At 37.8% G+C, this 26,130-nt stretch overlaps 1 protein-coding gene across 5 annotated transcripts in view; it reads right to left on the bottom strand.

Moving 5' to 3' along the window:
* Positions 1–247: 247 nt before the first annotated feature.
* The window catches only part of LOC116177400, a 271,284-nt gene continuing 245,401 nt past the window's right edge, over positions 248–26,130 (bottom strand). For 4 of the 5 annotated variants that reach the window (XM_031496369.1, XM_031496371.1, XM_031496368.1 and 1 more), the window contains one exon: positions 248–621. In XM_031496369.1, the coding sequence (XP_031352229.1) occupies positions 380–621 (242 nt within the window). In that variant the 3' untranslated portion in view covers positions 248–379. Of the gene's footprint in view, positions 622–20,463; positions 20,759–26,130 lie in introns of those variants that run through there. The other variant, XR_004146667.1, reaches the window with a different exon arrangement.

The raw sequence follows: 26,130 nt of genomic DNA, 5'->3' as shown, positions 1-26,130 counted from the left end.
CATTCCGTATAATAAAGTTATAGGCATACCTGATTTAAAGAAAGGTTGAGTTTTATGAGGTCTTGCATCGATTTTTCGGAACATTAAAAGAATGACTTAGGTACCAAGAACTTTAGAACTACCTATTGATGTTTTTCAGAACTCTACAAAAAGCTTACTTTTGACGCAATAGGGGGGGGGGGGGGGCAAACTCTTTCTAACATCAAGAACTTTATAAAGAACTTTTATAAAGAATGGGCTAACTTAACATGCGCCTTACATTTATCAATATTATACTAAATTAGATATTTCTGTCCATATGCATATTTTTGTATTTTACTGCTGTATCTTTATATCTAACTTCACCTAGAACATGCCAAATCGATTGGTAGGCTGGACTTTACACGTGTAATTTTGAAAAGATAGTAAACGAAATATTAAAATACCTAGTGCTCGAGGCAGCACTTCGGTCACTTTCCTCCTCCGAAGACAGTTCTGCGTCTGATCCGGAACACCAGCTATCTTCAGAACTCCTTTGCGAAATTGAATGTTGAAGTGTTCTAGAATGTGCGAGCGGCGGCGGCGCAACTCGACGCTCACATATTGCTTCGTCCCAAACTCCGGAACGTATCCTTGGCTCATCTGCAAAAAAAACCAAGAAATTAATTTCCAACCAAAAAAGTTTGCGTGTAAATACTTCTTGGCACACGACCGCCGTTATCTACTTGCATATCACGACTGTACAGAGATAAAACAGTTTTTAGATTAGTGAAGCAATAATGAGGTTATATATGAATTTGTTTATGGTTAAATTTGAACCACTTTTGCTTAAAAGGCGATTTGCTGAGAAAATCCAGTCCAGTTTCTCACCATGTTTTTGTTTACTTCGTTTATTAGCAAGTTACTTACTCCCGACAAATCTTTATTATTATGTGAAATTCCTAACATACTTTTAAGCGTAAAATTTTTCATAGTGACTCATTAAAGAAGCGGCAAACTGTGGCGATGGCATTGTCCACAGGTTGCGTTTAAATGAGTAATTCCATTGTTTCAGGTTACATAATGCGATTATTCCATTATACGCTAGAGGTAAACAAATACATGCGCATTTATCTAGACAAAAGAAGCGAATAAATTATTCCCCGTTCGAAATGCTCGCTTGGTTATTGGAAAAACAGATTAAGTTTATTTGGAGCAATAAAAATGTAAAAGTAGCTTATAAATTACTCCTGTAAAGCGCATATGGGCGAATGTTTAACTTCAATACGACGTAGAATCCATTCATTTCTTAAAATAAAGTTGGGAAATATTTTTGTATTTTCGACGGGGTGCAATAAATACTAATCTTTAAATTAATAGCTTTATTTAAGCAGACGTGATATTAACCAGATCCCCTTATATAATCATAATGTGATTGTTACGGCGTCAGTTTCTGGCGAGTATTAACAAACGCGTGAACGCTATAATGAAAAAAAAAAAGAAACTAAAAATGGTAATTGGGTATACTAGCAAGAGTAACCAAATTGCGAACACCATCTGGGCGGCTCGGGTTCTAAGATTCTTTGCTCGATTCTTTGTATGACATTTTTTTTATTTTTTCGGAGTTTGACATTAGATTATTTGTAGTTTTAAGATTGTCTTCTCAAATATTTTTGGAAAGCAAACTTGTACAAAAATGCTGTGGAGGTTTCCAAAGGGACAACGCGTCTGCTATTTACGAATACCCCGGTATGTGTAATCGCTGAATGACCCTGTCCACTCGAATAAGGCGTGATGTCGGCCCAATAATAAAAATTTAAACCTCATTGCTAACATAAGGAGGGAATCATCTCGCCCTGTAGATGTGGCAGGGTGGGGAATGATAAAACACATACCTGACGATTGATCAATTCGGATTTTCGTGGAGTAGACCACCAGGAATGGTGTAGATCACAGAACCGTAGGCGATATAGGAGTGGTGTAATGATTCAGGTGGTGCAGGAGGACAGGTGATTAAATTTTATTATGACAGGAGTTATGAATGTTAGGTTCCCTCTGTAGAGGGAAGTGGTGTCCCTAGGTGTAGCCTTTTCTTCGCGGTGTCAGAGTTGGGGCCTTTCCAAAACTCTGGGTGTAGTTTCAAATAATTACGGTGGAAATTAGGTCGTTCGAGGAAGAGCGCCCGTAAATGTAGTTGTGCGCAGTTACCTGATTGGTAAAAAAGGTTTGCGTCCAGAAAAAGTATAATAGTGGGAAGTTGGTTTGTCTGAGGCAATTCGCGTTGAGCCGCGAGCGCGGTAAGATCGAACACCTGAAAATTACCGTGGGTATGTGTTTTAATTCGCGCCCAGAAGTGGGATAAGATTCAGTAAAATTAGTGCAGGGCGGTTTTATATATTGGCGTGACACCATAATAATCGATAGCGTGTATCACTTTCGGAGAAAAATTTGCGTGTCCGAATAACGGACTCTGCAACGGACGCCGTGTAAATATTCCTAACGAAACAAAAAACTTAATTCTAACAAAACACAATAAAATACAAAATTCTGAAAGTTGTTGGTCATTAGATGTCAAACCGGTTCCGGTCCGGTCTGTAAATAGGGAATCACGTTCTCAGGGAAACCGTCTGATACAATGTCCCTAAGTGCATTCCTAGAGCGGGTAGATGAACTACGTATTGCCAGAAATGTGTCACTAGAAATGCTTTTTGATTCAGCAATTGATTTATTCAGAGGAAAAGCATTGTTATAGTTTAGGGCTTACCGGTCATCTGTCTTTGATTGGGATTGGGCTGACAAAACTGCTGCGGGAAGAATTTCAGCCGCAAGACTACAACGAGAAGTTGCTAGAAGAAATTAAGCGACGAAGTCAGGGTCCGGATGAATCTTTGGTTGGTTTACGTGGCGATTATGCAGAGCATTTTCAGCCGATTAGATGTCACTCTCACACAAACCACCCGAGTGAAAATTTTGATGAAGAACATCGCACTATTCTACCAAGACAAATTGAGTCTAACGACAATTTCCACAATTGACGAGCTATTGAAATTGGGACGACAACTCGAAGCTAGGAACAGTGCCTTGGAGGAATTCAAACCACCACCTCGCCGAGGAACAACTAAACTTCTCGAACCTGGCGTATGTATACACCGATTAACGAGGTCAAGTTAACGTAGAGCAACCACAGTGCGCTTCAGTTGGAAGAGACCTTGAATGTTTCAACTGCCAGGAAAGCGGTCATTTCGCTTCACGCTGTACCAAGCCGTTTCGAAAACATTGTTTTACATGTGGACAACCTAACGTTACGACACGCAGCTGTCCGGTCTGTGCCCAGCAGGGAAACGGAAGAAGAGCTCAGTAATAAACCAAGCTACTGCACTCAACTCCAAAGAAGCCTTGGTTGATAAATCTCGTATCATGCTGGACTTTTTATTTGCGCAATTGGAAGAAGACAAGATATTCGGTGAAGAAATACTAGGTCTCTTAGATTCAGGTGCTTCGCAGTCTATTGGGTAAAAAGGGGTGGGACTGTTTACTGCACTTACAATTGCCGATACAAAATTCTTCCGCGGTAATTGTACGGTTGCCACTAGGGATAAATGTCCAGTAATCGGGTCTATATCTGTTCCCATTTGCTTACAAGGGAAAGTGAAAATTTTTGAATTATTAATTGTACCAGCGTTACCTCACACCCTAATATTAGGGATAGAGTTCTGAAAGAAGATGGAGCTAGTTCCGAACTTACGCAGTAAGGAATGGCACTTCGGCGAAGAGAAAGAAGTTCAACTAAACTCTATTACCACCATGTCCGAATTGTCTATGGAACAGTCATTAGGGCTGAATCAACTCGTTGATCAGGTTTTCAAGAAGATGGGCAATAAATTGGGTTGTACGAACTTGGTCCAACACAAGATTAACACTTCGGCGGATCCAATCCGACAGCGATATTATCCTGTATCTCCTACTGTACAGCAACACATCGACCGAGAACTAGAAGAAATGCTGAAAGCAGGAATCGTAAAACCGTCGAATTCACCTTGGGCATCCCCGATCGTACTGGTTAAAAAAACGGATGGAGCATACCGATTCTCCGTCGATTATCGCAAACTGAATGCCGTAACGAAACGCGATGCTTATCCGCTGCCTTATGTCTCTGATATTCTAGACAAGCTCCGGGATGCACAATTCTTATCGACAATTGATATTCGGTCAGCATACTGGCAGATACCAATGGCTGAAGAGTCAAAAAACTACACCGCGTTTATTGTACCGAATCGAGGGCTGTATCATTTTAATCGGTTACCTTTTGGATTACACAATGCTCCGAGTACTTGGCAGAGATTTGTTGATACCATATTAGGGCCGGAACTACATCCTTATGTGTTTGCATATCTCGACGATATAGTTATAGTTACGGATACCTTCGAAAAGCATATAGAAATCTAAAAGATCGTCTTAAATAAACTAACAGAAGCAGGGTTACTCTAAAAAGAGAAAAATGTAAGTTCATGAATCCAGAATTAAAATACCTAGGGTATATAGTGGGAAGGAAGGGATTACAGGTAGATCCAGGGAAAATAGAGGCAATACTGACAATTCCAACTCCTTCATCGATTAAGGAAGTAAGAAGAATAATTGGAATGGCATCTTGGTACAGAAGATTTGTGCCAAACTTTTCTTCCTTAATTGTTCCTTTAACAAGGTTGCTCCGGAAGGGGATTAAATTTTTGTGGACGGAGGAATGCGAAGCTGCATTAAAATCTGTTAGAGTGTTTAATTTCAGCGCATGTCCTTACTTGTCCAAATATTTGAACCCGTTTCCCATGACCTTTTAGAAATTTGAAGAATGGATAAACGCATTTCCTGATTTTGCGCAACCCAAACAGCTGGTGAATAAAATTTTGAATTTTGAAAGCTATCAACAAAAAAAAATGTTACAGCCATCTTCGGTGTTTAGTGGGGTCTTGGTTAGCACCAGGTTTCGAGCCATAAAGTCGGACAGCAGAGGGAACCCTGCTGAAGATGGGGTTGACCACGCCCCCCTTCCCGTAGAACTAGGCCGGGCAACTTACTATGTAGGGGTGCGTACGTTAATATTGAGGCGCCGGACTCCGACCATCAAAGGATGACCAGGGAGCCGTCCTAACATGAGTGCGCAGAGAGTACATGGGGTCACTAGTAAAGCTTGTCACAGGACCGCGATCCCTGTTCCTCACAAAGCGGACACCGTAGAAGTTTCAGGGTAAAACGGCACTCTGGTAAGCTATTGGATGTGTAGTAAGAGACGCTGTGCTGCGATTTTTTGCGGCAATTCAACAGCTGAGCAATCGGAGTGATATGCGTTTGAGGGAAGCAACGTCACTGCTGACATATCCGTCCAGGAGCTTTCGCCACCGAGCATTTGCTTGCACACCGTCTTACTCAGCGGCGGAGGTGTCGCCCTCTAGATGCTAACTACATGTGGCGCCCTGAGATAAGTAGAGGATCCTCGCAAGAGTCCTCGACCGCGACCAATCAAGGATACGGGATTACAACACTGGTACTAAGGGGGAACGACTGCTCAACCTGTGCCGGCTAACAGGTTGTCCTTCCACTAGGCGTCGACCTCTTAGGGGTTGATTGGCCGCTGGGTGTAAGTTGAAGGAACACTATTATTCATGCTGCGCAGCAAAGAGAGAGATGGGGAGATGGCGTGAGCAACTATGACTCTCTTAAAATTAAAAACAATCGATCATTACGACAAACATCAACGCCATGTGTGTGTGTGTTGATCCGAAAAACTCTTCGAACATGTAGGTGCATTCATAAACTCTATCATATTTTCTGTCTGGGCTGAAAACAAGTGCGTATGCACGTTCATGTTCACTCGTGCGTTGGCCAAACGTACATGTTCGATACGGACTTCTTCAGTGCGGTACGTGGAATGTCCCGTAGTGCGTAACGAGCAGCTAGCCTAAGAAGGGGTATTGGATCCTTAGTCCATGTCTTATTCAAGGTGAAACTAATTCCAAAAGCTCTACAGTGCGATTCACACTTCGTCACTATTGGTCTTATGGAAGGTAGCGTTGCCAAATGTGTTGTCGTCTCACAAAAGACCAGGGTTGGAGAAACCTGTGCCATTAAGGACCGATAATAAATCAATACAATACATTTATTTCAAGGAAAGAAGCAATTACGTTAAAAGTTAGGTACTTCATCAGGAATTGTGAAAACGATGGGTAATTTACAACCATAAGAATAACAATGCCATATGATTTACATACAACTTTAAACGCTCTGCCTCACAGAACGCAGTGTGCAGTCTACGTATATCTCTATTCTGTGTAAATGCATTGTACCGGCCAAACAGAGAGTTCGGACCACGTTTAACAGAATACAAATATCGCAGACCGCGCTATGTGTGGCAGGGCCCTAAGTGTGAATTGCTCTATATCTATAAACACGTATTCTCGTCCATTCTGGGATAATTTCGCAAATCATCGATTTTCAGTGTTGCGGTATTTGTATAAGAGACTTATTTTCCGTTTCAAAAGCCAACCCTTACACCATTTTTACGACGGTTTTTAGTCTTTTTATATTTTAATTTTACTACCGTAGCGCACGCCACTGCTACCAAACACAACTCTTTAGGCATCATTTTAAACGTCAGCAAAAAAGGCGTGCGAACGCGTTGGTTGCTAAACTCAACTGAGATGTCTAAAAAATTCTCCGATGGTGTGTTTACTAGTAATGTTTGACGTTGATGATCGACGAACATGGTTGTCGCAATGATTGATCATGTGTTCCCTACTTAAAAGAACCTTTTTTTTTGTATTCAGAACAGTAATAAACCTATTCCTTTAAGAATGTTAGAAATATAAATCTTTATCACTTAAATAAAGAATCGGCCATTTACTTTAACCGGTTTAAACAATCCAAAAAGGAATGAGATAATGGACGGCGCGAGTAACTATGACTGTCTTAAGTTAGAAAGTCGCGCACTTGCGATTTTCTGTCGCGTGATCGTTTACCCGCAAAAATAACAAGATCAATGCACTGATGGCGATTATCGCAGAGATTAAAAAGATGCAACATGCTCTATTAACTCTAATCCGAACACCGCTTCTTTTTATTTCGTAAGCAAAGGACAAGAAGCGATTATAGATTCCGTATCGTTAAAAAATTGTATCTGTACGTATCGACATTTTTAAGTCGCGCGACAGTTAATCACAAATGCGCGCCTTACCTTTATTACGGAGAGCATTTTGAAAAACAATCAAGTTATTTTGTTTAACATTGCGACTGCGATTTCCTTTTTAGCGCATTTCCACAAAAATTTAAAAAAATGCGCTATTGTAACCACTTTGTCCGTCCGTCCGCCCGTCTATCCGTCCGCTCGTTCAGTGAGACGTTACTAGTTCTTTATCTTAAGAGCTATTGTTCTACTTTTTTCGCTATTTGGTTCGTTATGGTGTCGAAGCTTGCACCAAGGAAGGAAGTTTTTCTGCGTTTATTGCTAAAAAAGTTATTGTAAAAAAACCAACAAACCGTTTTTTACATGTTCCATAATTTTACACTTTTGCCGATCCTTTATAATTTTGTATTGCTGTCTGTCTGTTGGTCTGTCCGTCTGTTCCTTTGTCTGTCTGTCTCTCTATCTGTCCGTGTGAACGATAACTTTGGTTAGATATGTCAGATCGCTTTGACATCTCCGTTAGTTATGAACTGAATTGCATGAAATTCAATATGGGCATATAATAGCTTTAGCCATATAATACGCAATTCCAAAAGTTGAGCCGAATCGATTCAAAATTCACAGTGCCCTTTTCGCATCTCGACCATTTATAAACCGAATTGCAAACTTTTTTATTTATAAAAGTATTTGAATGAAATTTGATACATAGGCAGTTGGAATAAATTAAACTCTAACGCCAATTTCAAAATTTGGTTTTGCGCATGCGCAGTGGCAACTTTTTTATTTATGGAAGAATTTAAACGGAATTTGATACATAGGCACTTGGAATAAAGGAAAATCAAACGCCAGTTTCAAAATTTGGCTTTGCGCATGCGCAGTGTCAAGTTTTTTATTTATGGAAGCATTTAAATGAAATTTGATACATAGGCACTTGGAATAAATGAAAATCTAACGCCAGTTTCAAAATTTTGTTTTTATTATACCTGAATCACAATCTCCGTTTTAAACACTCAAATGCGTGCGAAAATAGTTATTTGTGTACCAAGGCCGCAAAAGTGATCTTTTTTGGCCGAAGCTGCTGTTTGTGGCCGAGGCGGTAGCCGAGGCCGCAATTCAGATGAGGCCTAACAAATCACTTTTGGCCAAGGTGCACACAAAATTTTTTAGGCGATCATCAAAAAAGAATTCAAAAATTTGCTCATAAACATATTTTTTCTGAAAATCATAGTTATCTTAGACAATTAAAAACAAAGCATTTCCTGTCATATGTAATAAACTATAATTAACATCTTTGCGTGTGTTTTGTGCGTATCAAAATGGGTGATAGCGACAGTTCAGATACCCCAAATGAAATTTTGGAAGCTGCAAGCGTTGCGACCCTAAGTCATATATGATATAAGAGCAGGCGTTTGAGAGTAAAAGTACAATCGCAACTTCCTCCGTTGCACAAGATTTTAATAATGTCAAATGCAATAGGTCCTTCGTAACTGTGGCTTCCAAGACCTTATAGTTAACATGCTGTACAATTATTAGAAACCTGATTACCTACTTTGATGGCAGGTATAGGTAGCTACTTGTGTTCTCGGTTAATTATTGCTGGTGATTCTTCGCATAATAATGTAAGCAATAACATCTTCCTCATGTTTTGGTTCTACACTTCAAAAAGGTCTGCAAGCAGCAAAGATTGAAACGTCAAACTATAATTTTAAATGTGAACATTGTGATTATGCAAAATAGTGTGAAACATTCCTACAAGTCCGAAAATGAAAAAAACGCACATGGATGGCCCAATCCTTGATGGGGCTAGACCAGATAGACGCTTTGTATTAAACAGATTACTGTTTCTCAAACATCAGTTTCAAATAAGTACAGTTTGACAGATGTGTACAATAAAGTAAAGTTTGACAGAAGCGTACAATAAAGTTAAACGTTATGGCCGCAAAAGCGTCCACAAAATCAACGTTTTTGTGATGATAGCCTAAAAAGGGCCTTTAAAACACACGTGCTTTAAAGTTGCTAAGTAACGATACTTCAAGTATGACTTTTGAAACTGTCATCTGGATGAAATAAAAAATCCTCTTAGGTCGCTTTCTGTAAATGCAGAACATTTTTTTGGCTTTTGTACCTATCCTTTGGTTGAAGCTTTCACAAACGCGCGTAATTTAGGGTATGCTTCCAAATCTGTTCCACTTTTTAATCGCAGCATTGCTTTAAAGTTTTGAATGAATGCACCAAAATATAGAAGATTTAAATACCTTTGACATTTCCTTAATATATGCCAGCATTATCGATGCATTTAAGACTTTATTCGTAAGTAACTTCTTATTCATCCATGGAAACAACTTTTCATATGCTTGATAATAGGCTTTACTGGAGTTGGATTTTTCACCTACCAACGTTTGTTTAGATTTTACAACAATCGATTTAATGGACGGTGTATTATCTTTTTCAACGGAAATAGTTTAATTCACAAAGACGATGATTTTTATAAGCAAACGTCAAGTGACATTTCCATGGCGATCGTGAAATTACGAACACCCAGCCCACTTAATTAGACATGTATTCGAGTATAACGTCAATATGACTTCATTGTATTTCCTATTTTTAAATTATACTGCAGGTATATTACATAATAGTTAATGACTTACCTTTACATTTTAGAAATGGAAACAAAAGGTTAAATAAAATTATTATTATAATAAAAAATACTATAAGATACACGTGTATAATTGATCTTTAAAGCACTTGCAACGTTAAAGGCACTCCGCTTTGCGTCGTGCCCTTAAACTCGTTGCGCGTGCTTTAAAGACTTGATTATACACTTGTATCTTAATATACTATTTGCGCATGCGCAGTGCCAACTTTTTTTATTTATGGAAGCATTTAAACGAAATTTGATACATAGGTGCTTGGAACAAAGGAAAATCTAACGTTAGTTTCAAAATTTAGATTTGCGCATGCGCAGTTCCAACTTTCTTATTTAGAAAAGCATTGAAATTAAATTCTTCTTATAAACTGAAATTAAAGTAGCACGTCAAAAATGGATTGCACATTTGCAACGCTATCTCATATTATTTGAGACCGGATATTTACGATTTTAACAGAAGTTGCATCTTACAAATGGGAAATGAATGCAAGTGGAAATGCGCTTTTTGTAAATCGTTTACGATTACTTTTTAACTTGTTTAGAAATTATCTGCTTTCATTTTCTTTTTTGGAGGCTAAATCATATGATTTGCATCAGTTAAATATTTGGAAACTAACATTTCACACCCCCACAAAAGTTAATTTCTATTTACAATATCTGATCAAAATAAATATTTGAAATTAATTTGTAAGGTACACTATGAAAAACGTCATGCATAAACCACGTTCTCGTCTGCCCATATAAGTAATTTTGATCGCGTTTCAAACATGTAAACACCGACCAGTGACCACCCTAATTAAGTAAAATTGCAAATTACAAGAGTTTGATGTCCCACACACACACCACAACTACGAACATGACTAATAAAGTTCCACGTTTATTTTGAAACGCATACCAAATAAACTAGTTAACTCATGCAATAATTAAATTAACGATAACCTTACCAATAATAAAAGTCGGAAGTAGCAGCTACTATTGCGGTAGTAAAACTACTGCCGCGAATACAATAGAATTGTAGGTTTATATCCCTTAATAACCGCTGAAATTAAAATATTAATCATAAGGTAACCGCAGTTATTAATTTTGATACCCGGTAGAGGCACGACTGTAACAAACAAGACATAAAAGTCGAGGCCGCTTCTACAAAATTGGTCTAATGTATTCTAACGTAAGAACAAATACGGTTAATGTATGCGAGATTGACTCAAATCCTTTTGTCTTGCCCCCCAACATGCAAATTTATTCAGGCTGGATGGCGCAGAATACCAATAAATCAGGACCACATTTGGAAAATGCGAAAAGTCACTTTTATTGCGATAATGATGTGCACTGTACAAGAGAAAACTTCCATTTTCAAGTTAACAACGGTAATTAAGACAGTTTAGCTCGTTACGTTTTTGTACAAATTGATCATTTGACACATTTACGCTTAAATTGAAGTTAATTTCGGGGAAAGATGTGTGCAGGAGAGATTTTCAAATTCGTCGATCAATTTTTTTCATATGAGATAGCCTTGATCTTTACCGTTCCAATGACACCTCTAGCGTTCGTATACCTTTGGTAATTTTCAAAGTGCGAATTTTTCGCAAAATGTATGAGTTTAGCTATAACAAAAATCTTTTCTCAAGCCTATGATGAAGCGAGAAAACGTATTGGCGATTAGGAGTAAAAGCTTTAAATAGATTAAGTCATGAGCGATAAAGAACGAATGCGAATGTGACGTAATCTTTCCGGGAAATATAACGTGTTTTGTTCTAAAGCATTCGAGAAGACTCGCGATCAGTCGGAAACACTCGGTTGCAATTGCGCTACGCACCGTCCTATTAAATGTCGCTTATAAAACAACAAGCAAACAATCTTAAGTAACTATTTAAATTGTGCTCTTATGTATTTTCGATATCCTCACGCCATCTGGGTATCTTCTTTGTAATCCACTAGTGTAGATGTAAGTTAATTCCTGTAGTATGTTTGTTATTATCTTAATATAGGTACCTATAGTTCTTTGTGTTGCCTTTAGAGCCCCTTCTAATGTTTGTAGTCTAGTCTAGTGTTTCCTTTAATTACTTCTTTGTTTTGTTGCTACAGTGCACTTAATTCTAACCCCTCTATTCTCTCTGCTTGCTCACGCAGTTATAGTTCTCTTCCTCTTCCGTCAAGTTTCTACCTTCGAACTGATTAGATGCAAAAGTTCGTTTGGTACGCCATTACTTTCTGACTACGCGTCATACCTGCTTAAGGGATTAGTGTTTTGGCTTTACCATATTTATCTTTGGAGTAGTTTCTCTTTCTCTCTTTCATGTCTTGGTGACTCCATTGAAACGTTTTGCGGATCTGTGGTTTGCATTTAACCAATACGAGATAGGTTACATTAGTACGCCGCATATTTTTCTCATTACGTGTTATTTTTTAGGGCTTTAACTTTTCTCGCCCTTTGCTTATAATTTTCTTATTGTTTCTCATCATTATTTCTTTTGGATTACCTTTTACGTAGTACGTGGATGACAGTGCATTTTTACTTGGAACCGCCATCTTAGACAAAAATCGGTTTTGGTGCGTCCATTGATGGATGAGTTTCTACATTACCGACTTGTTAACCATGTTTATATGATTCATTCTAACATTACTACGACTTCAAGTTTATACCTGGAGATGTACTTAAGTTGTTTTTGAATTGTAACTGCAAGTATTAACGAAATTTTGGAGATTAACGATCTTGTAAATTGCCCCGATACATCTGGTTTGGTCGCTACGAGAATATACCCGATGTTGTTTACGATTACTTTGTGACTACGAAGATTCATTTCTGTTAGTTAGATTATGTGGTTGCCTTTATATTAGCTGTGTTATATCGTTATATATATACAGTTGCTTTGTGAATTAGTTTTGAAGTTACCTAAGCGTTGTCCGGAGCCGATATATACGATTCTTAGCTACGTTGTTTGTTTACTCCGAAGAATCGGTTCATATTTTGTTTATGTTTTGAATTGATTAGACTGCATTGTTATTGAATAGAAATGTAATTATTTGTGCATCGTAAAGTATTTTTTCTTGAAATTAACGTCACTGATATGCTGTTATACCCGGACTGTGAGGACAGTCGTAGTCGATCAAAACTTTGCTTTTGCTAGTGTAAAGTCATCCGAATTATTGATTCTTTTTGAGTATGAATTACAGTTTCAGTATATGATTATCCTCCGTGTCAGACGTTAACATTGCTATTTCGCAATATTATGTGCAAGCGCGATTTACTAACTTTTATTTGTTTTTTGTGTTATTATGTGTTACAGATTCGCAGAACGCGCCCTTCTGAGCTCAGAAGGTTGCGACTGAAGTGAAATAGGAAAATTTTGTTATTTTCGTTGATTCCCTAATTTAACGTTTGATTACATATTGATATTCGATACAATCGAATTGTAATTGCTTGAGATTCAATAACGATTATAGCTCTGTTGTTCCTACGGAAGCCTGTTTTGATATTAATATTTTCTCTGAACCGCTTTTTACTAAAAATTAATTTAACTTCAAATACTGACATAGCAGATCTATATATTACAGGGACCTATTTGTAATATTTTGGAGATCATTTGAATAAATCACTATCGATTGTGACGTCAATTATTGTTTATGTTCTATTCCTATCAAGTATTTTATCTCTTAGCGTAGCCAGACCAGAGCAAGTATTCTTTCCTCTTTTTGACATCTATTGAAAACTATCCGGTTTACTTTTACTATATTTCCCTTTTGCTCTTGTATAAGAACACCCCGATCCACCGCTACTTTGTCTGAGCTTACCGTGTGCTTCTCTCAAGGTAATTTTGTTACATTTGCCCAAAGTGAAAGTAACAACGTTTAACAGGTTATCATATGCAGTTTGGAAAATTCAATGGCGGTTTAATTGCCAAATTTCTGGCGATTAACCGAATTTGGTGTGATTTCGAATTAGTTTTGGATCGGTATACACTTATCTCTCATCTTGGAGGCTATAATTTGGATTTAAAGTACGTTATACGTTATTGTCATTCGGAGTTTGAATCAATTTAAATTCCAACCGTTACCTTCTCCTGTTCTAAACAACTCTCTTATTATTCGTGGGTTTTTTCAGATACAATTTTTTGTTCGATTCTAGCTTAAACTCACATCCACTTTCATTAAAAGTTCCAGTAACCATTGACACCTGTCCAATTGCACTTTGATCCGTCAGTCGTTTATCAATCCGGGTACTGCAGCCGTGTGTACGAAGCCACAAACGGCCCTTGTAGTAGAGATAACAGAAATTAGGTCAAGGAGCCAACTTTTCTTTTATTCAAGTAATCAAATCAATTAATTTTTGTGTGTGCTTATCTTCAAACACAGCGCCATCTACTACATTCTTATAATGAATGTAGTATAGTTTCATTTTTGAATGTTGGTTAATCAAAAATCAAAATAACGGCAACAGTTTAACCGTGTGGAAAGTGAAAAATTGTTATAACTTTTTTCCGTAAGTGACCTTCCCGACATTGTAACGAACCAAATAGCGAAAAAAGTAGGACAATAGAGATAAAAATCTGATAGTGTCACAGCCGTATTGACGGACAGATGGACGGTCTAGGTGGCTACAATAACACATTTTTAAACTCATGCTGGAAGGCGCTATTGTGGCCACTTTCTCCGCCCGTTTGTCCTACAGTTTTCAAGTTCGTTCTTTTTTAATTCGGTAGCTTATAGATCTGATACCTAAGCCAAGGAAAATCTTGACGATTAATACATATGTACGCATGCGCAGGGTACGCAATATCAATTTTTATTTATTAATATAATTTGCTGAAATTTTAACCACAGATGCTCCTAGTAAAAGCAAACATATGGCATATAGTAGCAATGTGCGCATGCGCATATTGCGCAAGGCCAACTTTGTTAATTATGGAAACATTCATAGATTGTTCTATTATCTGTTCACCCAACAGATGCAGTTAAGCTCCTCCCAAAAAATTCCCGGCAAATTTAAATGGACATTTTTTATTGGCAGAATTTTCAAAACCTGTAACACACGCAACCATTTGCCTCCAATTATAATTGCCTTGCCGTATCTAAATTGACATCCTTAACGTCAAACCTGTCATTGCGTTTTGTATTTGCCTTGCCTCAATTTGCTTATACGAACAAACCGAGGAACAAACTAATCTTTTTGAACTTAATAAACAATTTGAAACTATGTATTGCTGTGTGTTTAAAGGTCAATATTCAAAACATAACACTTGATAACTTAGTCATACAATGTAACATGCGATTTTTAATTTCCCGGTTTTTATAATTTTGTGACTGTGAAACGGGTCTGTTATTACATTGGCCAAAATTTATTGGGAGTGGCTTAACTGCATCTGTTGGGTGAACAGATTATAGTAAAGAAAAACATAGCTATGGACTTTTAGTAAATACTGATTACTTAGTGTAAATGTTTTTAACTACTGGACATGTCTAGTAAAATTGTATTTCCTCTATGCTAGTACACAATTTTGGTTCCATCTTAAAAATTAAAATTCTCCGAAAGCTTCTCAAAATTTCCTACACATGAACCCACTAATGAAAATTAATTTTTAAGCCTTCAATAATTATTGATTTGTTGGATAATGATCGCATTGCCATTAGTCATTTTATTAGATTTTATCTTAAAAAAAGTGAGTGCATTTTGGCCGAGATGTGTTATCGCTACGTAGGCACTGATTACCATGGAAAAGTGGAAAACATATACATAGCTTGATCCACAAGAAGTAAATTTTATGGATTTTCAGTGTATCGAAATTGAAGAAAAATTTGAAACTCTATCTTAATTTCAGGACTAGTTAAATACGGAATGATACGTGCTTGAAATGCGTCAACCATGTAGGTAGACATATTTCTTGTCCACATCAGTTCAGTTCCGAACACCCGGACCTGTTTGTTTTGTGTTTGAAAAAAAAATCTAAAGGTTACGCAAACGGACACTGTGGAGATGTTCACTGAGAATTTCCGTGTCGATCATTAGGATGACATCTGAAAGAGTAAAAGTAGTTCTAAAATTAAATGGACCAAACAACATTGTTCACGTTTACGTTCCACTCGAAGAAACTTTTTGTGGAATTTTCCAACTCCTACACTTTGTCAGCGAGTGTCTTCAAAATTCATACCGACCGACAAAGCAATATTGAATTTGCAAACAACGGAAATTCAATTGCCTGTACCTTTACGTTTCCAACATTGAAATTTACGTGCTGAAATTTAATTATTACTCCCAGCTATTACGGATGACCTAATAATATTGTAGTTAGCTTTATTGCTGAAAACGTATATTGTACACGGCGGAAATAAAAGAACGATTATTGCAGTTTGTGCGAAAAAAGTTTCATATGCAATTATGATGAAATTCCTTGTAAATTTGTTATGCGAAATTGTCACTTATTGAACCAAAAATCAACAAACCAAGACGAAATGTTTGGCATTACTATATATAAATCGCGCGTCGAAACAATCCATTTCGCGATATTCGATACAGACTGCCTTGTCGTAGGTCTCGGTCCAGTTTTGCTGTTTTGCCTATAATTTTTCTCGAACATTCTGCCGTTGGTTGGTCAGAAAGGACTGGATCCAGTTCTGTTGAATTTCTTTAAGTACTTATATCGACCTTAATTCAACTTTTACATCGCCCAAAAACGAGCTGAAAACAGTGGCACCCTGCAGTAGGGGCAGTGTTAGTCATTCATTGCCGCAAAAGAAAATTCAGTATGGATTACCTACCTGATTAATATTTTTAACCTAAAAGTTATCGAAATTTCACGGTATCGGACTTTGGAACTATGAGTGCAAATTAAATGTTTACAGTTAATAATCGTATGGTATACAATGAATGAATATGCAAAAAATGTAGTCAAATGAATTGCGCACAAGAAGCACGCTCTGATTTGTGGTTTGTATGTACAAAAAATCACCTGCTTTCGTCGACAATATTTCAATCGAGGGTTAATTATTATTTGAGATAATTCCTCTTTAAGGAACACTACAACGATAATCCTTGTAACATGTTAAACACGCTTTTTGTTCGTAATTTATTAATTGGAGACCTCTTCAAGGACATATGACTGTGATTAATGTAACTGTTAACGTACCTGCAATTGTGTAATGTCATCCGTACTTCGGCCTTTGACTGTGAAGTTCATTCCTGGTCCAATGTACAAATGGCAGGTAGAGTATGTTTCCTGCTCAATTAATTGAAGCTACATGGGTTCAATCCAGTCTTACGTTTAAAATAAATTCCTAAGAAAGCTAATAATAATGATAACGACACTAGACTATAAGCATTCTGTTGTTAACTTTTCTTTCCGCCAGAAAAATTAGATCGCTTATTTTATGAATGTGTGATAAAAACTTCATCTCTATTGCGTAAACCTTGGGTCAAATTCTGTGCGTGTGACATGAACACTTGTGCAAAGAGTCCACTACCGATGTCGATCTAAATTCTTCAGCTAAATTCTTAAATTTGAAAAAATGACCAAAAAACCCACGCAATGGGCCGTATGAATAAAAGTAAGCAAATGCTTATACTTCCAAAATTCAAAGTAAATACTCGTAACTGCCCCTTCGTACTGGTCTGTTTAGCATGGTTTAGCAGCGCTGCAGTGCGTCCTGTCCTTCTGCTTAGAAGCGCTGCTAAGTCGCCCTGTGCGAAGGAGCACTTACGAGTATTTACTTTGAATTTTGCAAGTATAAGCATTTGCTTACTTTTATTCATACGGCCCAATGTCTGTAGTACCACCGACGACATTGCTCCAATTTATTTTTATGAAGCAGGCCTTGACTCTATTGCAAGAAATATCATTTGTTGGTCAAACAATCGATGACTTTATGCGCTAATAAAATCGGAAATGAAAAATTCCCTTTTGACGATTTAACCACCACAGTCTGTTATAGTCTAATTATGAAGTAATGTGACTAGACATATCGCCGAACGTCCCTGCCATAAGACGTTATTGATTCGAGAGTGGAGTGAAATTAAATTTAGCAAGCAGCGCTTCTCGTAATAATATTTTTCCGACGTAAAATCTGATTAAATCAATCAGAAATTGAGTATCTCAATTACCGATACCGTTGATATTCGCTTCTGTCGAAAATGTTGCAGATAAACCATTAAAGGGGTGAGCACATTCATAATTAGGCAAAATCCTTCGTAATTTTGAAACCGGCAGCGCGCAAACAAAATGCAATTGTGCGCAAACGAAGCGCAATCCATTTCAATCACGAAAATTATTGCTTTCTAAAGTTGGGGGGCCAAGTTCAGAGAGATCCCAAATTCCTTAGTACATCGGTTAATTCCAATCTTTAAATCCAATTTTTAAGAATTAAAAAAAATGTGCTATTGTTAGCGTTTTTTCCGTCCGTCCTTCGGTCTGCCCGGATCCCCTTCTGCGGTTTTGAACTACTTTTAGTGGAATTGTCCTGGAGACTTTTTTGCAATAGGTAGTCTGTACGTTAAAGGTGTGCCAGACGACCTTCAAATTTTTTTGTCATGAGGGAGACCACCCCCATTAAACCCTTGATGGTATTCTATAATGAAAGGTCTTATCGAAAGGAATTGAGACCTGAATTATTTTTGAATTACCATGTATATAAAAACGTTACGGTGAATAGGTATATTTTTCATTCGTAATTTAAATTTAAACGAAAGCAGGCGCGCGGTACGGATTCACGGAACTGCGTTTGCATTTCTCTGATTAACTCTTTATAATGATTGCACGTAAGACTTTGATGGTACATTATAGTTTAATTCAAATTGTGTATTGATTTAAGATACATTTTACAGTTACAAAACATAAGTACATGAAATTGTTTAAATTGTAACCTATAACGTTTGCATCATAAATAAAGCAGACTATTTATTTAAAGATATAATTCAGGTAAAGTATCAATTTTGATCGTCATGGGACATTCCGATTTGGCGCTTTATCTAAGCTCAACTTCCCAAAATTTTATTGTTATAAATCTACACAAATTTAGTTTTGGATATACCAATACCACCATATTTATTTACCACATAATACAGGACTTTAGAGGCAAATCGCAACGAGCTATAAGCTAAGGAGTACCTACAAGTCAACAAGTCAGAAAGAAAAATCAACATCATTGGCGCAACCAACATGGAGGGAACATTTTCGATCCTATACATTGTGAAACATCACAACAATCAACATTCTGGACTTGATTAAAACACCAATAACATTTTGTTCTAGTCTAGTAAATGTGACTAGCAGAATATGTTAAAACCCGGTGAAAATAGCGACCAAATGCTAAAGGCCAAAATTAGATATATGCCAACACCCCTAATCCTATGCATGTTTCAATTCCACATGGATAGAACTCGAACAACCAGTTCCGACGTCACGTTCACCCGTCATTTGGGTTTAAAGTTTTGACTCCATCAAGATCTCGTCGGGGATAACCACATTCCCTTTGTAGGTACCCACTTCACTTCGGACATTCCGCTCACTCGACTTCATCAACATTAAGATCTTGTCGGGGGAGATCACATTCGTTTTGTCCCATTGACCCGCAATTCGCAATTTGGTGGATTTCGTTAAAAATCCGCCACAAAATAGTACAAGTACTCAATCTTTGATTACTTCTCATAGCTCGAGCTTCCATAGGCGACACGAAAAAGAGAGACCGCGATTAGAGCTCTAATAAACTTTGGGCTGCAAAAGGTGGTTAATTTCGCCCCTAGGGAAAAAAAAACAATTGGGCCAAAACCGAGGCCAAAACTATTTAAAAAAAACTGAAAAATCTCCAGGTTAGTATAACACGCTTGGGGATGGCGCCCCGATGTCGCCGACCCTACATCATGGAGACCCGTTAACGTCGGGGCATACCCCTTTGCTGCCAGCCAGCCATAGTGAGATTAAAAGCTACCGGTTTACAAATAAATTTGCAAAAATGCGCTAAAAATTAACTGAAACTTTGAAGAGTGCAAAAAAACAAATTTGTTTCCCATGATTTATTTGTTTCTTGAGATGCTATGTTTGCAATAAGTTAGACTGCAACATGAGAAAGACCGGACGTAAAGTATATTAAATGGTTACAGCAAGATTTAATTAAACCCCCTTCACAGTTGACTGTTGGACCCTCGGTTGGACCCAAAACATTTGCTAATGGACCCTCATGCAATCAAGATCAAGGTCGCTTTCTTAACGAATTCAAATTTTCAATGTTAAGCAATTTGGTCAGATCATTTAGCATCAAGGATCTCTCCCACAACATCCAGGGAAAGTAAAACTTGATGAATAAAGAGTCCAATAACAATAAAAGTGAATGCTAATATAACTATCAACTTCTTTATTGTGAAAAAAAAACGCCGTTTTACAGCAAACGACTTAGAAAGTAATTACATTTCACAACCTCCCTAAAAAGCGAAGGTAACTTATACCGGAAACGGAAATCAACTTGACCTTTTTAATTGCAAAATCGCTAAAATTCTCATTAACGATAATTCAATAAGTCCTTATTGATTTATGAATTAATTAAAGAGCGTGCGAATTGCTAACAATGATGAGAGCGAAAGTAGAAATGCAATTCGCACCAGTTTTGCTTCGGAAAATCGGCATACTGACATATTTATTAAATATTTACATTCGTTCGCACAGCCTTGGGGCATAATTCGACAACAATGACGAACACTTACTAGAAGTTGCTTCCCGTTGATGAACGCAATAAGATTGCATTTAAATGCACCATTGACACATTAACGCCCACTTAACACAATTTTAAACTTTCGAAAGCAACTCGGAGATGCGGCACATTTACGAGCAAAAGAGCTTCCGACGAGCTTTTGACGACGACTGATGCCGTCTCCTGCTGCGACTCACAAATACGTATGTTTCTTCGTATTCGTACTCCGCAGCACCCGCGCATTTATTAACATATAAGGCGCCAATCTTTACCTACTACATACACATACAAGGTGACTTTCCTACATAACCGACTTACGTAAACGTCAGATACTAGAAATGAAATGATGCGCCTAAAATGGAATCGCATCCGCGTGTAATGATCGCCATGAATTTTATTATCGCCCAGATAACACTTTTATGGATGTTGTAATTATAAAAGCAGCAAGTTCACTAACATCATCGCATCGTTTCGTCTCGTTTATCTAATTAGTCACTACCGCCTTCCTTCGTGTTATTTCTAGCTCCAAATAATGAAGTTTGACCCCTTCGAATTTCGGTTCATCTAATTACCCCCTTCTTCAGAGGGATACGGCACGATTTCTAATTCTCTTTCAAGTTGGGCGTTTGTTTCAAATTGCTTTGACAGTAGAAATTTGTGCATCGGATCTTCTCACGTAAGAAGACCAATTTAATTATCCAATGAGGTTGCGCTCAGATTATGTTTTCAGCGCCGTGCCGCTCTCAATTTAATTCTAATCGAAATATAGATAGGTACATACATATATCGGCATAACGACGTAGCCGCGTAATTTTAATTTAATCGACCGCGAAATGGAAGTAGAAGGGAATAACGCAAGGAACAAGATAAATAAATTAAAATAAGGCAGTCAAGCGAGGGTGTATTAAGTACTCGGTGAGTACTCATCGTTATTTACATGGTAGGATACATTTAAAGGAAAAATACCAATTGTAAAATCCAACAGGTTGCTAGTATAAGAAACTGGGGCAGCCGAAACGTATAAAAATAATGGAATGGGTCTCGTTCGTGAAAGCCTCCGATCTATAGTCTGTGTCATGGCAAAATGACAAATTATGGATATCTTAAATATTTATAATAAGTATACCTACCCCTCTGAAATTAGACATATAGTACTCTCAATTTCTCTTTTGAGTTGAAGCAGCATCAAAGTTTTGGTCTTGGGTGTTTTTTAGCGCATTTTCTTTCGCACCGTCTGCAGTTTTCAAGATAATCAGTTCGTTCCTTTTGCATTCGGTAGCTAATAGCTTGCCATCCCGATCAAGAAATCTTGATGATTAATGTGCGCATGAGGTCAACTGTCTTATTTATGGAGATATTTCTTTGAAATTTTAACTCGAGATGCTTCTAGTAAAGACAAGCATATCGCATATTGTAAAAATCTGATGTGTTCATGCGCATTACGACCCAAAACGAAAAATTTCTGGATAGGTTAGGTCGTGTCTAAAATTGTATCGATTTCGACCTTTGAAATCAACTGGATAACATTGGTAAAAATGGAATTGATTTGGAGAAGATTGACGTGTTAAAGAAAACCCGAAAAAAATGTCAGATTTTCGGATTTTTCCATCATTATTGAAAAAATCTATGATTATTCGACGTTTCGCTAAAATCTCATCTGCCATTTCCAAGGGTTCGACAGCTGCTTTTACTTTGCCATTTTGCATATTCTCGATGGTGTAACGGTACATACCCTTAGACTAGGGCCTTTAAACAAATTTTCAATTTTGTCATTCGGGTGCATAAAAAAATAAATGCTGTGTTGGGCGTGCAAAAATTATTATTATTTACAAACTTTGCACATGTGCCATCGCTTATCTGGATCAATTAAATTTTACTTTGATAAAATCCCCTTATCAAACATCGCTTTTAAATAATTCTCGTATAAACGCAATACTTCCTTTACCCATTAATTAACTTCCACGTTACAAATCATAAAGAAAAAAAAATTAAAACGTACTAAATTATGAAACAATTTTTACAGCAATTACAACAAATTAAATAAAACTCATTAATTATGTGCCTATTTGTAACAAAATTCCACCAGATATCCTGATCACTTTGAACAATGTGAAATACAAGGAGTGCGGCTTGCCATTCCCGTAACTTTAAATGAAAATTACCCCACTTATGCGCATTATTCCGCCCTAGCAAAATCTACTAATTCGGTTATACCAATCAGCTCAATGATAAATTGGGAAAAAGCATGGCCGACATGGAACATTATGGCCGCACTGTCTTTATACAGTCACTGTATTGGAAACCACGTCCGGCCATAATATGTTTGGGGATTTTAAATATATTTATTTATTTCATATTTATTTCTTATCCCTCTCTTGTTCTGGGCCCTCAAGAGGCTTGCTATTTTTATTTTCGGTCTTTATTTTTATATAGTGTTGTGTAAACTAAGTGAAATTACGTTGAACAAAAAATTAGGGACATCTGGAAATCATTGCGTTATTTTAAAATTTCATCTCTTTTAAGTCCGGTCTCGCGATAAGCAGATCGTTATCGCTTCGTAAAAGCTAATTTGCTTGTAGATAAGCAGTGTTCGCCGAGAGTAAACACTGTGAGGGAGCCGGCCGTCAATACGGTTTTGTTTTGTATCAGAATTTTTTGATGTTTGATTTTGTTTGAATAATCCCTTTGTTTATTTTGATTTGTAATTGTAAATTTAAAATACGTGTTAAAAAGTTAGCGTCATTTGGAAATAATTCTATTTTGTAAAATATTATCTCCGGTCAGTGCGATAAGAATTCATTATCACTCAGTAAAGTTAATTAGTTGTAGATAAGCGGGTGTGCGTTGAGAGAAAACACAGGTATTGAGTTATTCAAAGACGTGCCTTAATTTTCAATAAGGAAAGAGGAGCGGAAGTGAGGAAAGCAGGCGGGAATCGTTAACTTTGTTGTTTGGTGGGCGCTGTTTAGTGCATGGCAGTAATCGAGTTTCTTTTTTACAGTCAGTCTGTGTGATTGTAAAAAGAAGAAAGTTAAATGGTGTTCTAAGAGTTATCAATTCGTTGTTATTAAAAGGGAATATTATAATTTGAGTGGGCCGTTCCCCTCGCTACCGATTACCAGACAACCTATACAGTTTACCAACTTTGCCCCAAAACAACAAATTGACCTATCTCATTTTTCGAGTATGCTCCTTATGCTTTTTAGGAATGTCTGCTTTTGACTCCCTTCGTCCTCACTTCCTGAAGCAGGGCTCGTTTTTTAGCGCATTTTTGCAAAAATTTTTTTTTGTAAAAAGTAGCTTTTAATCTCACTTTGGCTGGCTGGCTGGCTGGCTGGCTGGTCGGCTGGCTGGCTGGCTGGCAGTAAATGCGCGCCCGTAGAAAAACGCTTGTAAAAAGACAAGGAGTGTACATGTAACTATCGGGGCCGTGTAATTAAGAACGTTAGGGATGGGGCTACAAGATTTGGAGTCGACGACATCTGGACGCCATCCCCGAGCGTATTATACTAACCTGGAGATTTTTCAGTTTTTATCTATCTTCTTCTACAGTTTTTCTCCGATTGTTTTCAAATTGGTGTCGTCGGAAGATCTTGTCAACGCGCACAACTCCTGCGTGGCGGAATTTTGTTTTTTTTCCTAGGGGCGAAATAAACCACCTTTTGCGCGGCGCGCTTCGAGGGGTAGTCGACTTTGGGCGCCCAAAAGTTTCTTACAGCGCGAATCGCGGTCTCTCTTTCTCGTGTCACTAATAGAAGGTCGAGCTATGTGAAGTACCCAAAAGTTGAATACGATTTTATGCCGGGATTTTAGCGAAATCTACCAAAATGTGAATTACGAATGAACGGGACGTCGGAACTGTGTATCGACAAAGGGAATGTGGTAACCCCCGACGAGATCTTACTTATGGTGGAGTCGAAACTTCAAATCCGAATTGTTGCGGGTGATCAGAAGTGGGTGTCGACAAAGGGAATATGGTAACCCCCAAAGGATTTTACTGATGGTGGAGTCAAAACTTCAAACGCGAATTGCAAGTGCACGGTAAGTAAGAAAATGGTACCGACAAAGTGAACGTGGTAGCTTTCGGCAAGATCTTATTGATGGTGGCGTCAATATTGGCTAATAAAACACTGATCTGCCACACAAAAATGCGCTGAAGTCCCTTCGATCTCACACGAGGACTTTGATCATTTTTTACAAATTGGCCCTGAGAAATCTCAAATCAGGCTCACAATATGGTATTTATACGCGATATCGTATTATCAATTCTGCACGTATCGTTCTTATTTTATTATACAGGGAGCTGTAAAGCTAAACGAACACGATTTGCAATCAAAAGGCAGCAATCATATTTCCCCGATCGCTCCTATCGAGTCTGTCACAGGTCGCACATGTTCTCCAAAAACGAATTAGCAGCCCTACAATTGCTTCCGAAGGATTTTGCATCGTTAGCACCATATCAGCGGTAGAAAGTATTTCGGATGGAGGAAGAAATCAGATGATAAATTTTATAACCCGGAAGAGAGAAAAGTTTAAAGTACTGTGCAGTTTAATAGGCATTTAATTATGAGTGCGTTTTGCAACTCACTCAAATATTTTGTAAGAACGGAATAATTTCCCTTTCAATTTTGCGTTGAAGTAAAAGCGTTGTAGAAACCGTGCTGTGATGAATATTTGGTAGTAGTTTTTTAGCATAATTTTTAGCGCATTTTTTAAGAATTAAAAAATGTGCTATTGTTTGCGTTTTGTCCGTCCATCCGGGCCCACTTCTACCGTTTTGAACTACTTCTAGGGGAATGGTCCTAGAGTCCTGGAATTTTTTGCAGTGTGCCAGACGGCCATTAAATTTCGCTGTCCAAAAGGGGGAACGCCTGCCTTTAATGGTGCCACATTAAACTGTAAAAAATGGGAGGGGGGGGGGGGGGTAAACACATGTTCTACCCTTCATGGTATGCTAATGAAATGTCCCATCGAAATAAAATTGGTTTGTACCAAGGCCTGAGGCGAGGGGGGGGGGGGGGGGTTAAAAGTAAATTTTATCTCTCATTGTATTCCAATTAAATGTCTCAACGAAAGGAACCGTTTTCTACCAACTACCGCCCTTCTTTCTGTCCTCTTATCAAAGAATGGGATGGAGGTGGAGGGGGGGGGAGTGGAACTAGTTTTATCCTTCATGGTACTCTAATGAAAGGTCTCAACGAAAGGAACCGTTTTCTACCAACTACTGCCCTTGTGTATCAATTGGTGATGTCAAAACAAAAGCTATTCTGGTTAAGAAAATGCGCTTTATCTGCACAAGAGCTGTGCACAATTTATACTTGTTCAATTTAAGTTGTTTGCAATGCAATACACGAAAGAAAAGAATTCCAGTCGAATTATAAAATCAACTACCTTTATATTTTAATACCCATCAGTGGGGTTCGCGTTAGCATTCCAACAAAGGCCGTCTGGCACACATTCAAATTATAAGCTATTTAGTGCACCAGGGAATTCTTCGAAATTTTCCACGTTCCTTTTGTAAGTGCTCTCCTCCGACAATTCGTCTTCGAGATATTCGCATTTAAAGTTTTGACACTACCAATGTTTGTGAATATGTCTCGTCTAGACCTTCCAATCACCATTTGTGAGTCCCTCCTCCGACACTCCGTTCTCTAGGTATGAGATTATGCGGGTCTCTCTG

This window comes from Photinus pyralis, unplaced genomic scaffold (genome assembly GCF_008802855.1).
Source record: "Photinus pyralis isolate 1611_PpyrPB1 unplaced genomic scaffold, Ppyr1.3 Ppyr1.4_LG7, whole genome shotgun sequence".
Taxonomy (NCBI): Eukaryota; Metazoa; Arthropoda; class Insecta; order Coleoptera; family Lampyridae; genus Photinus; species Photinus pyralis.
The sequence above is the reverse complement of the archived record's forward strand: the minus strand, read 5'-3'. Positions and strand labels throughout refer to the sequence as shown.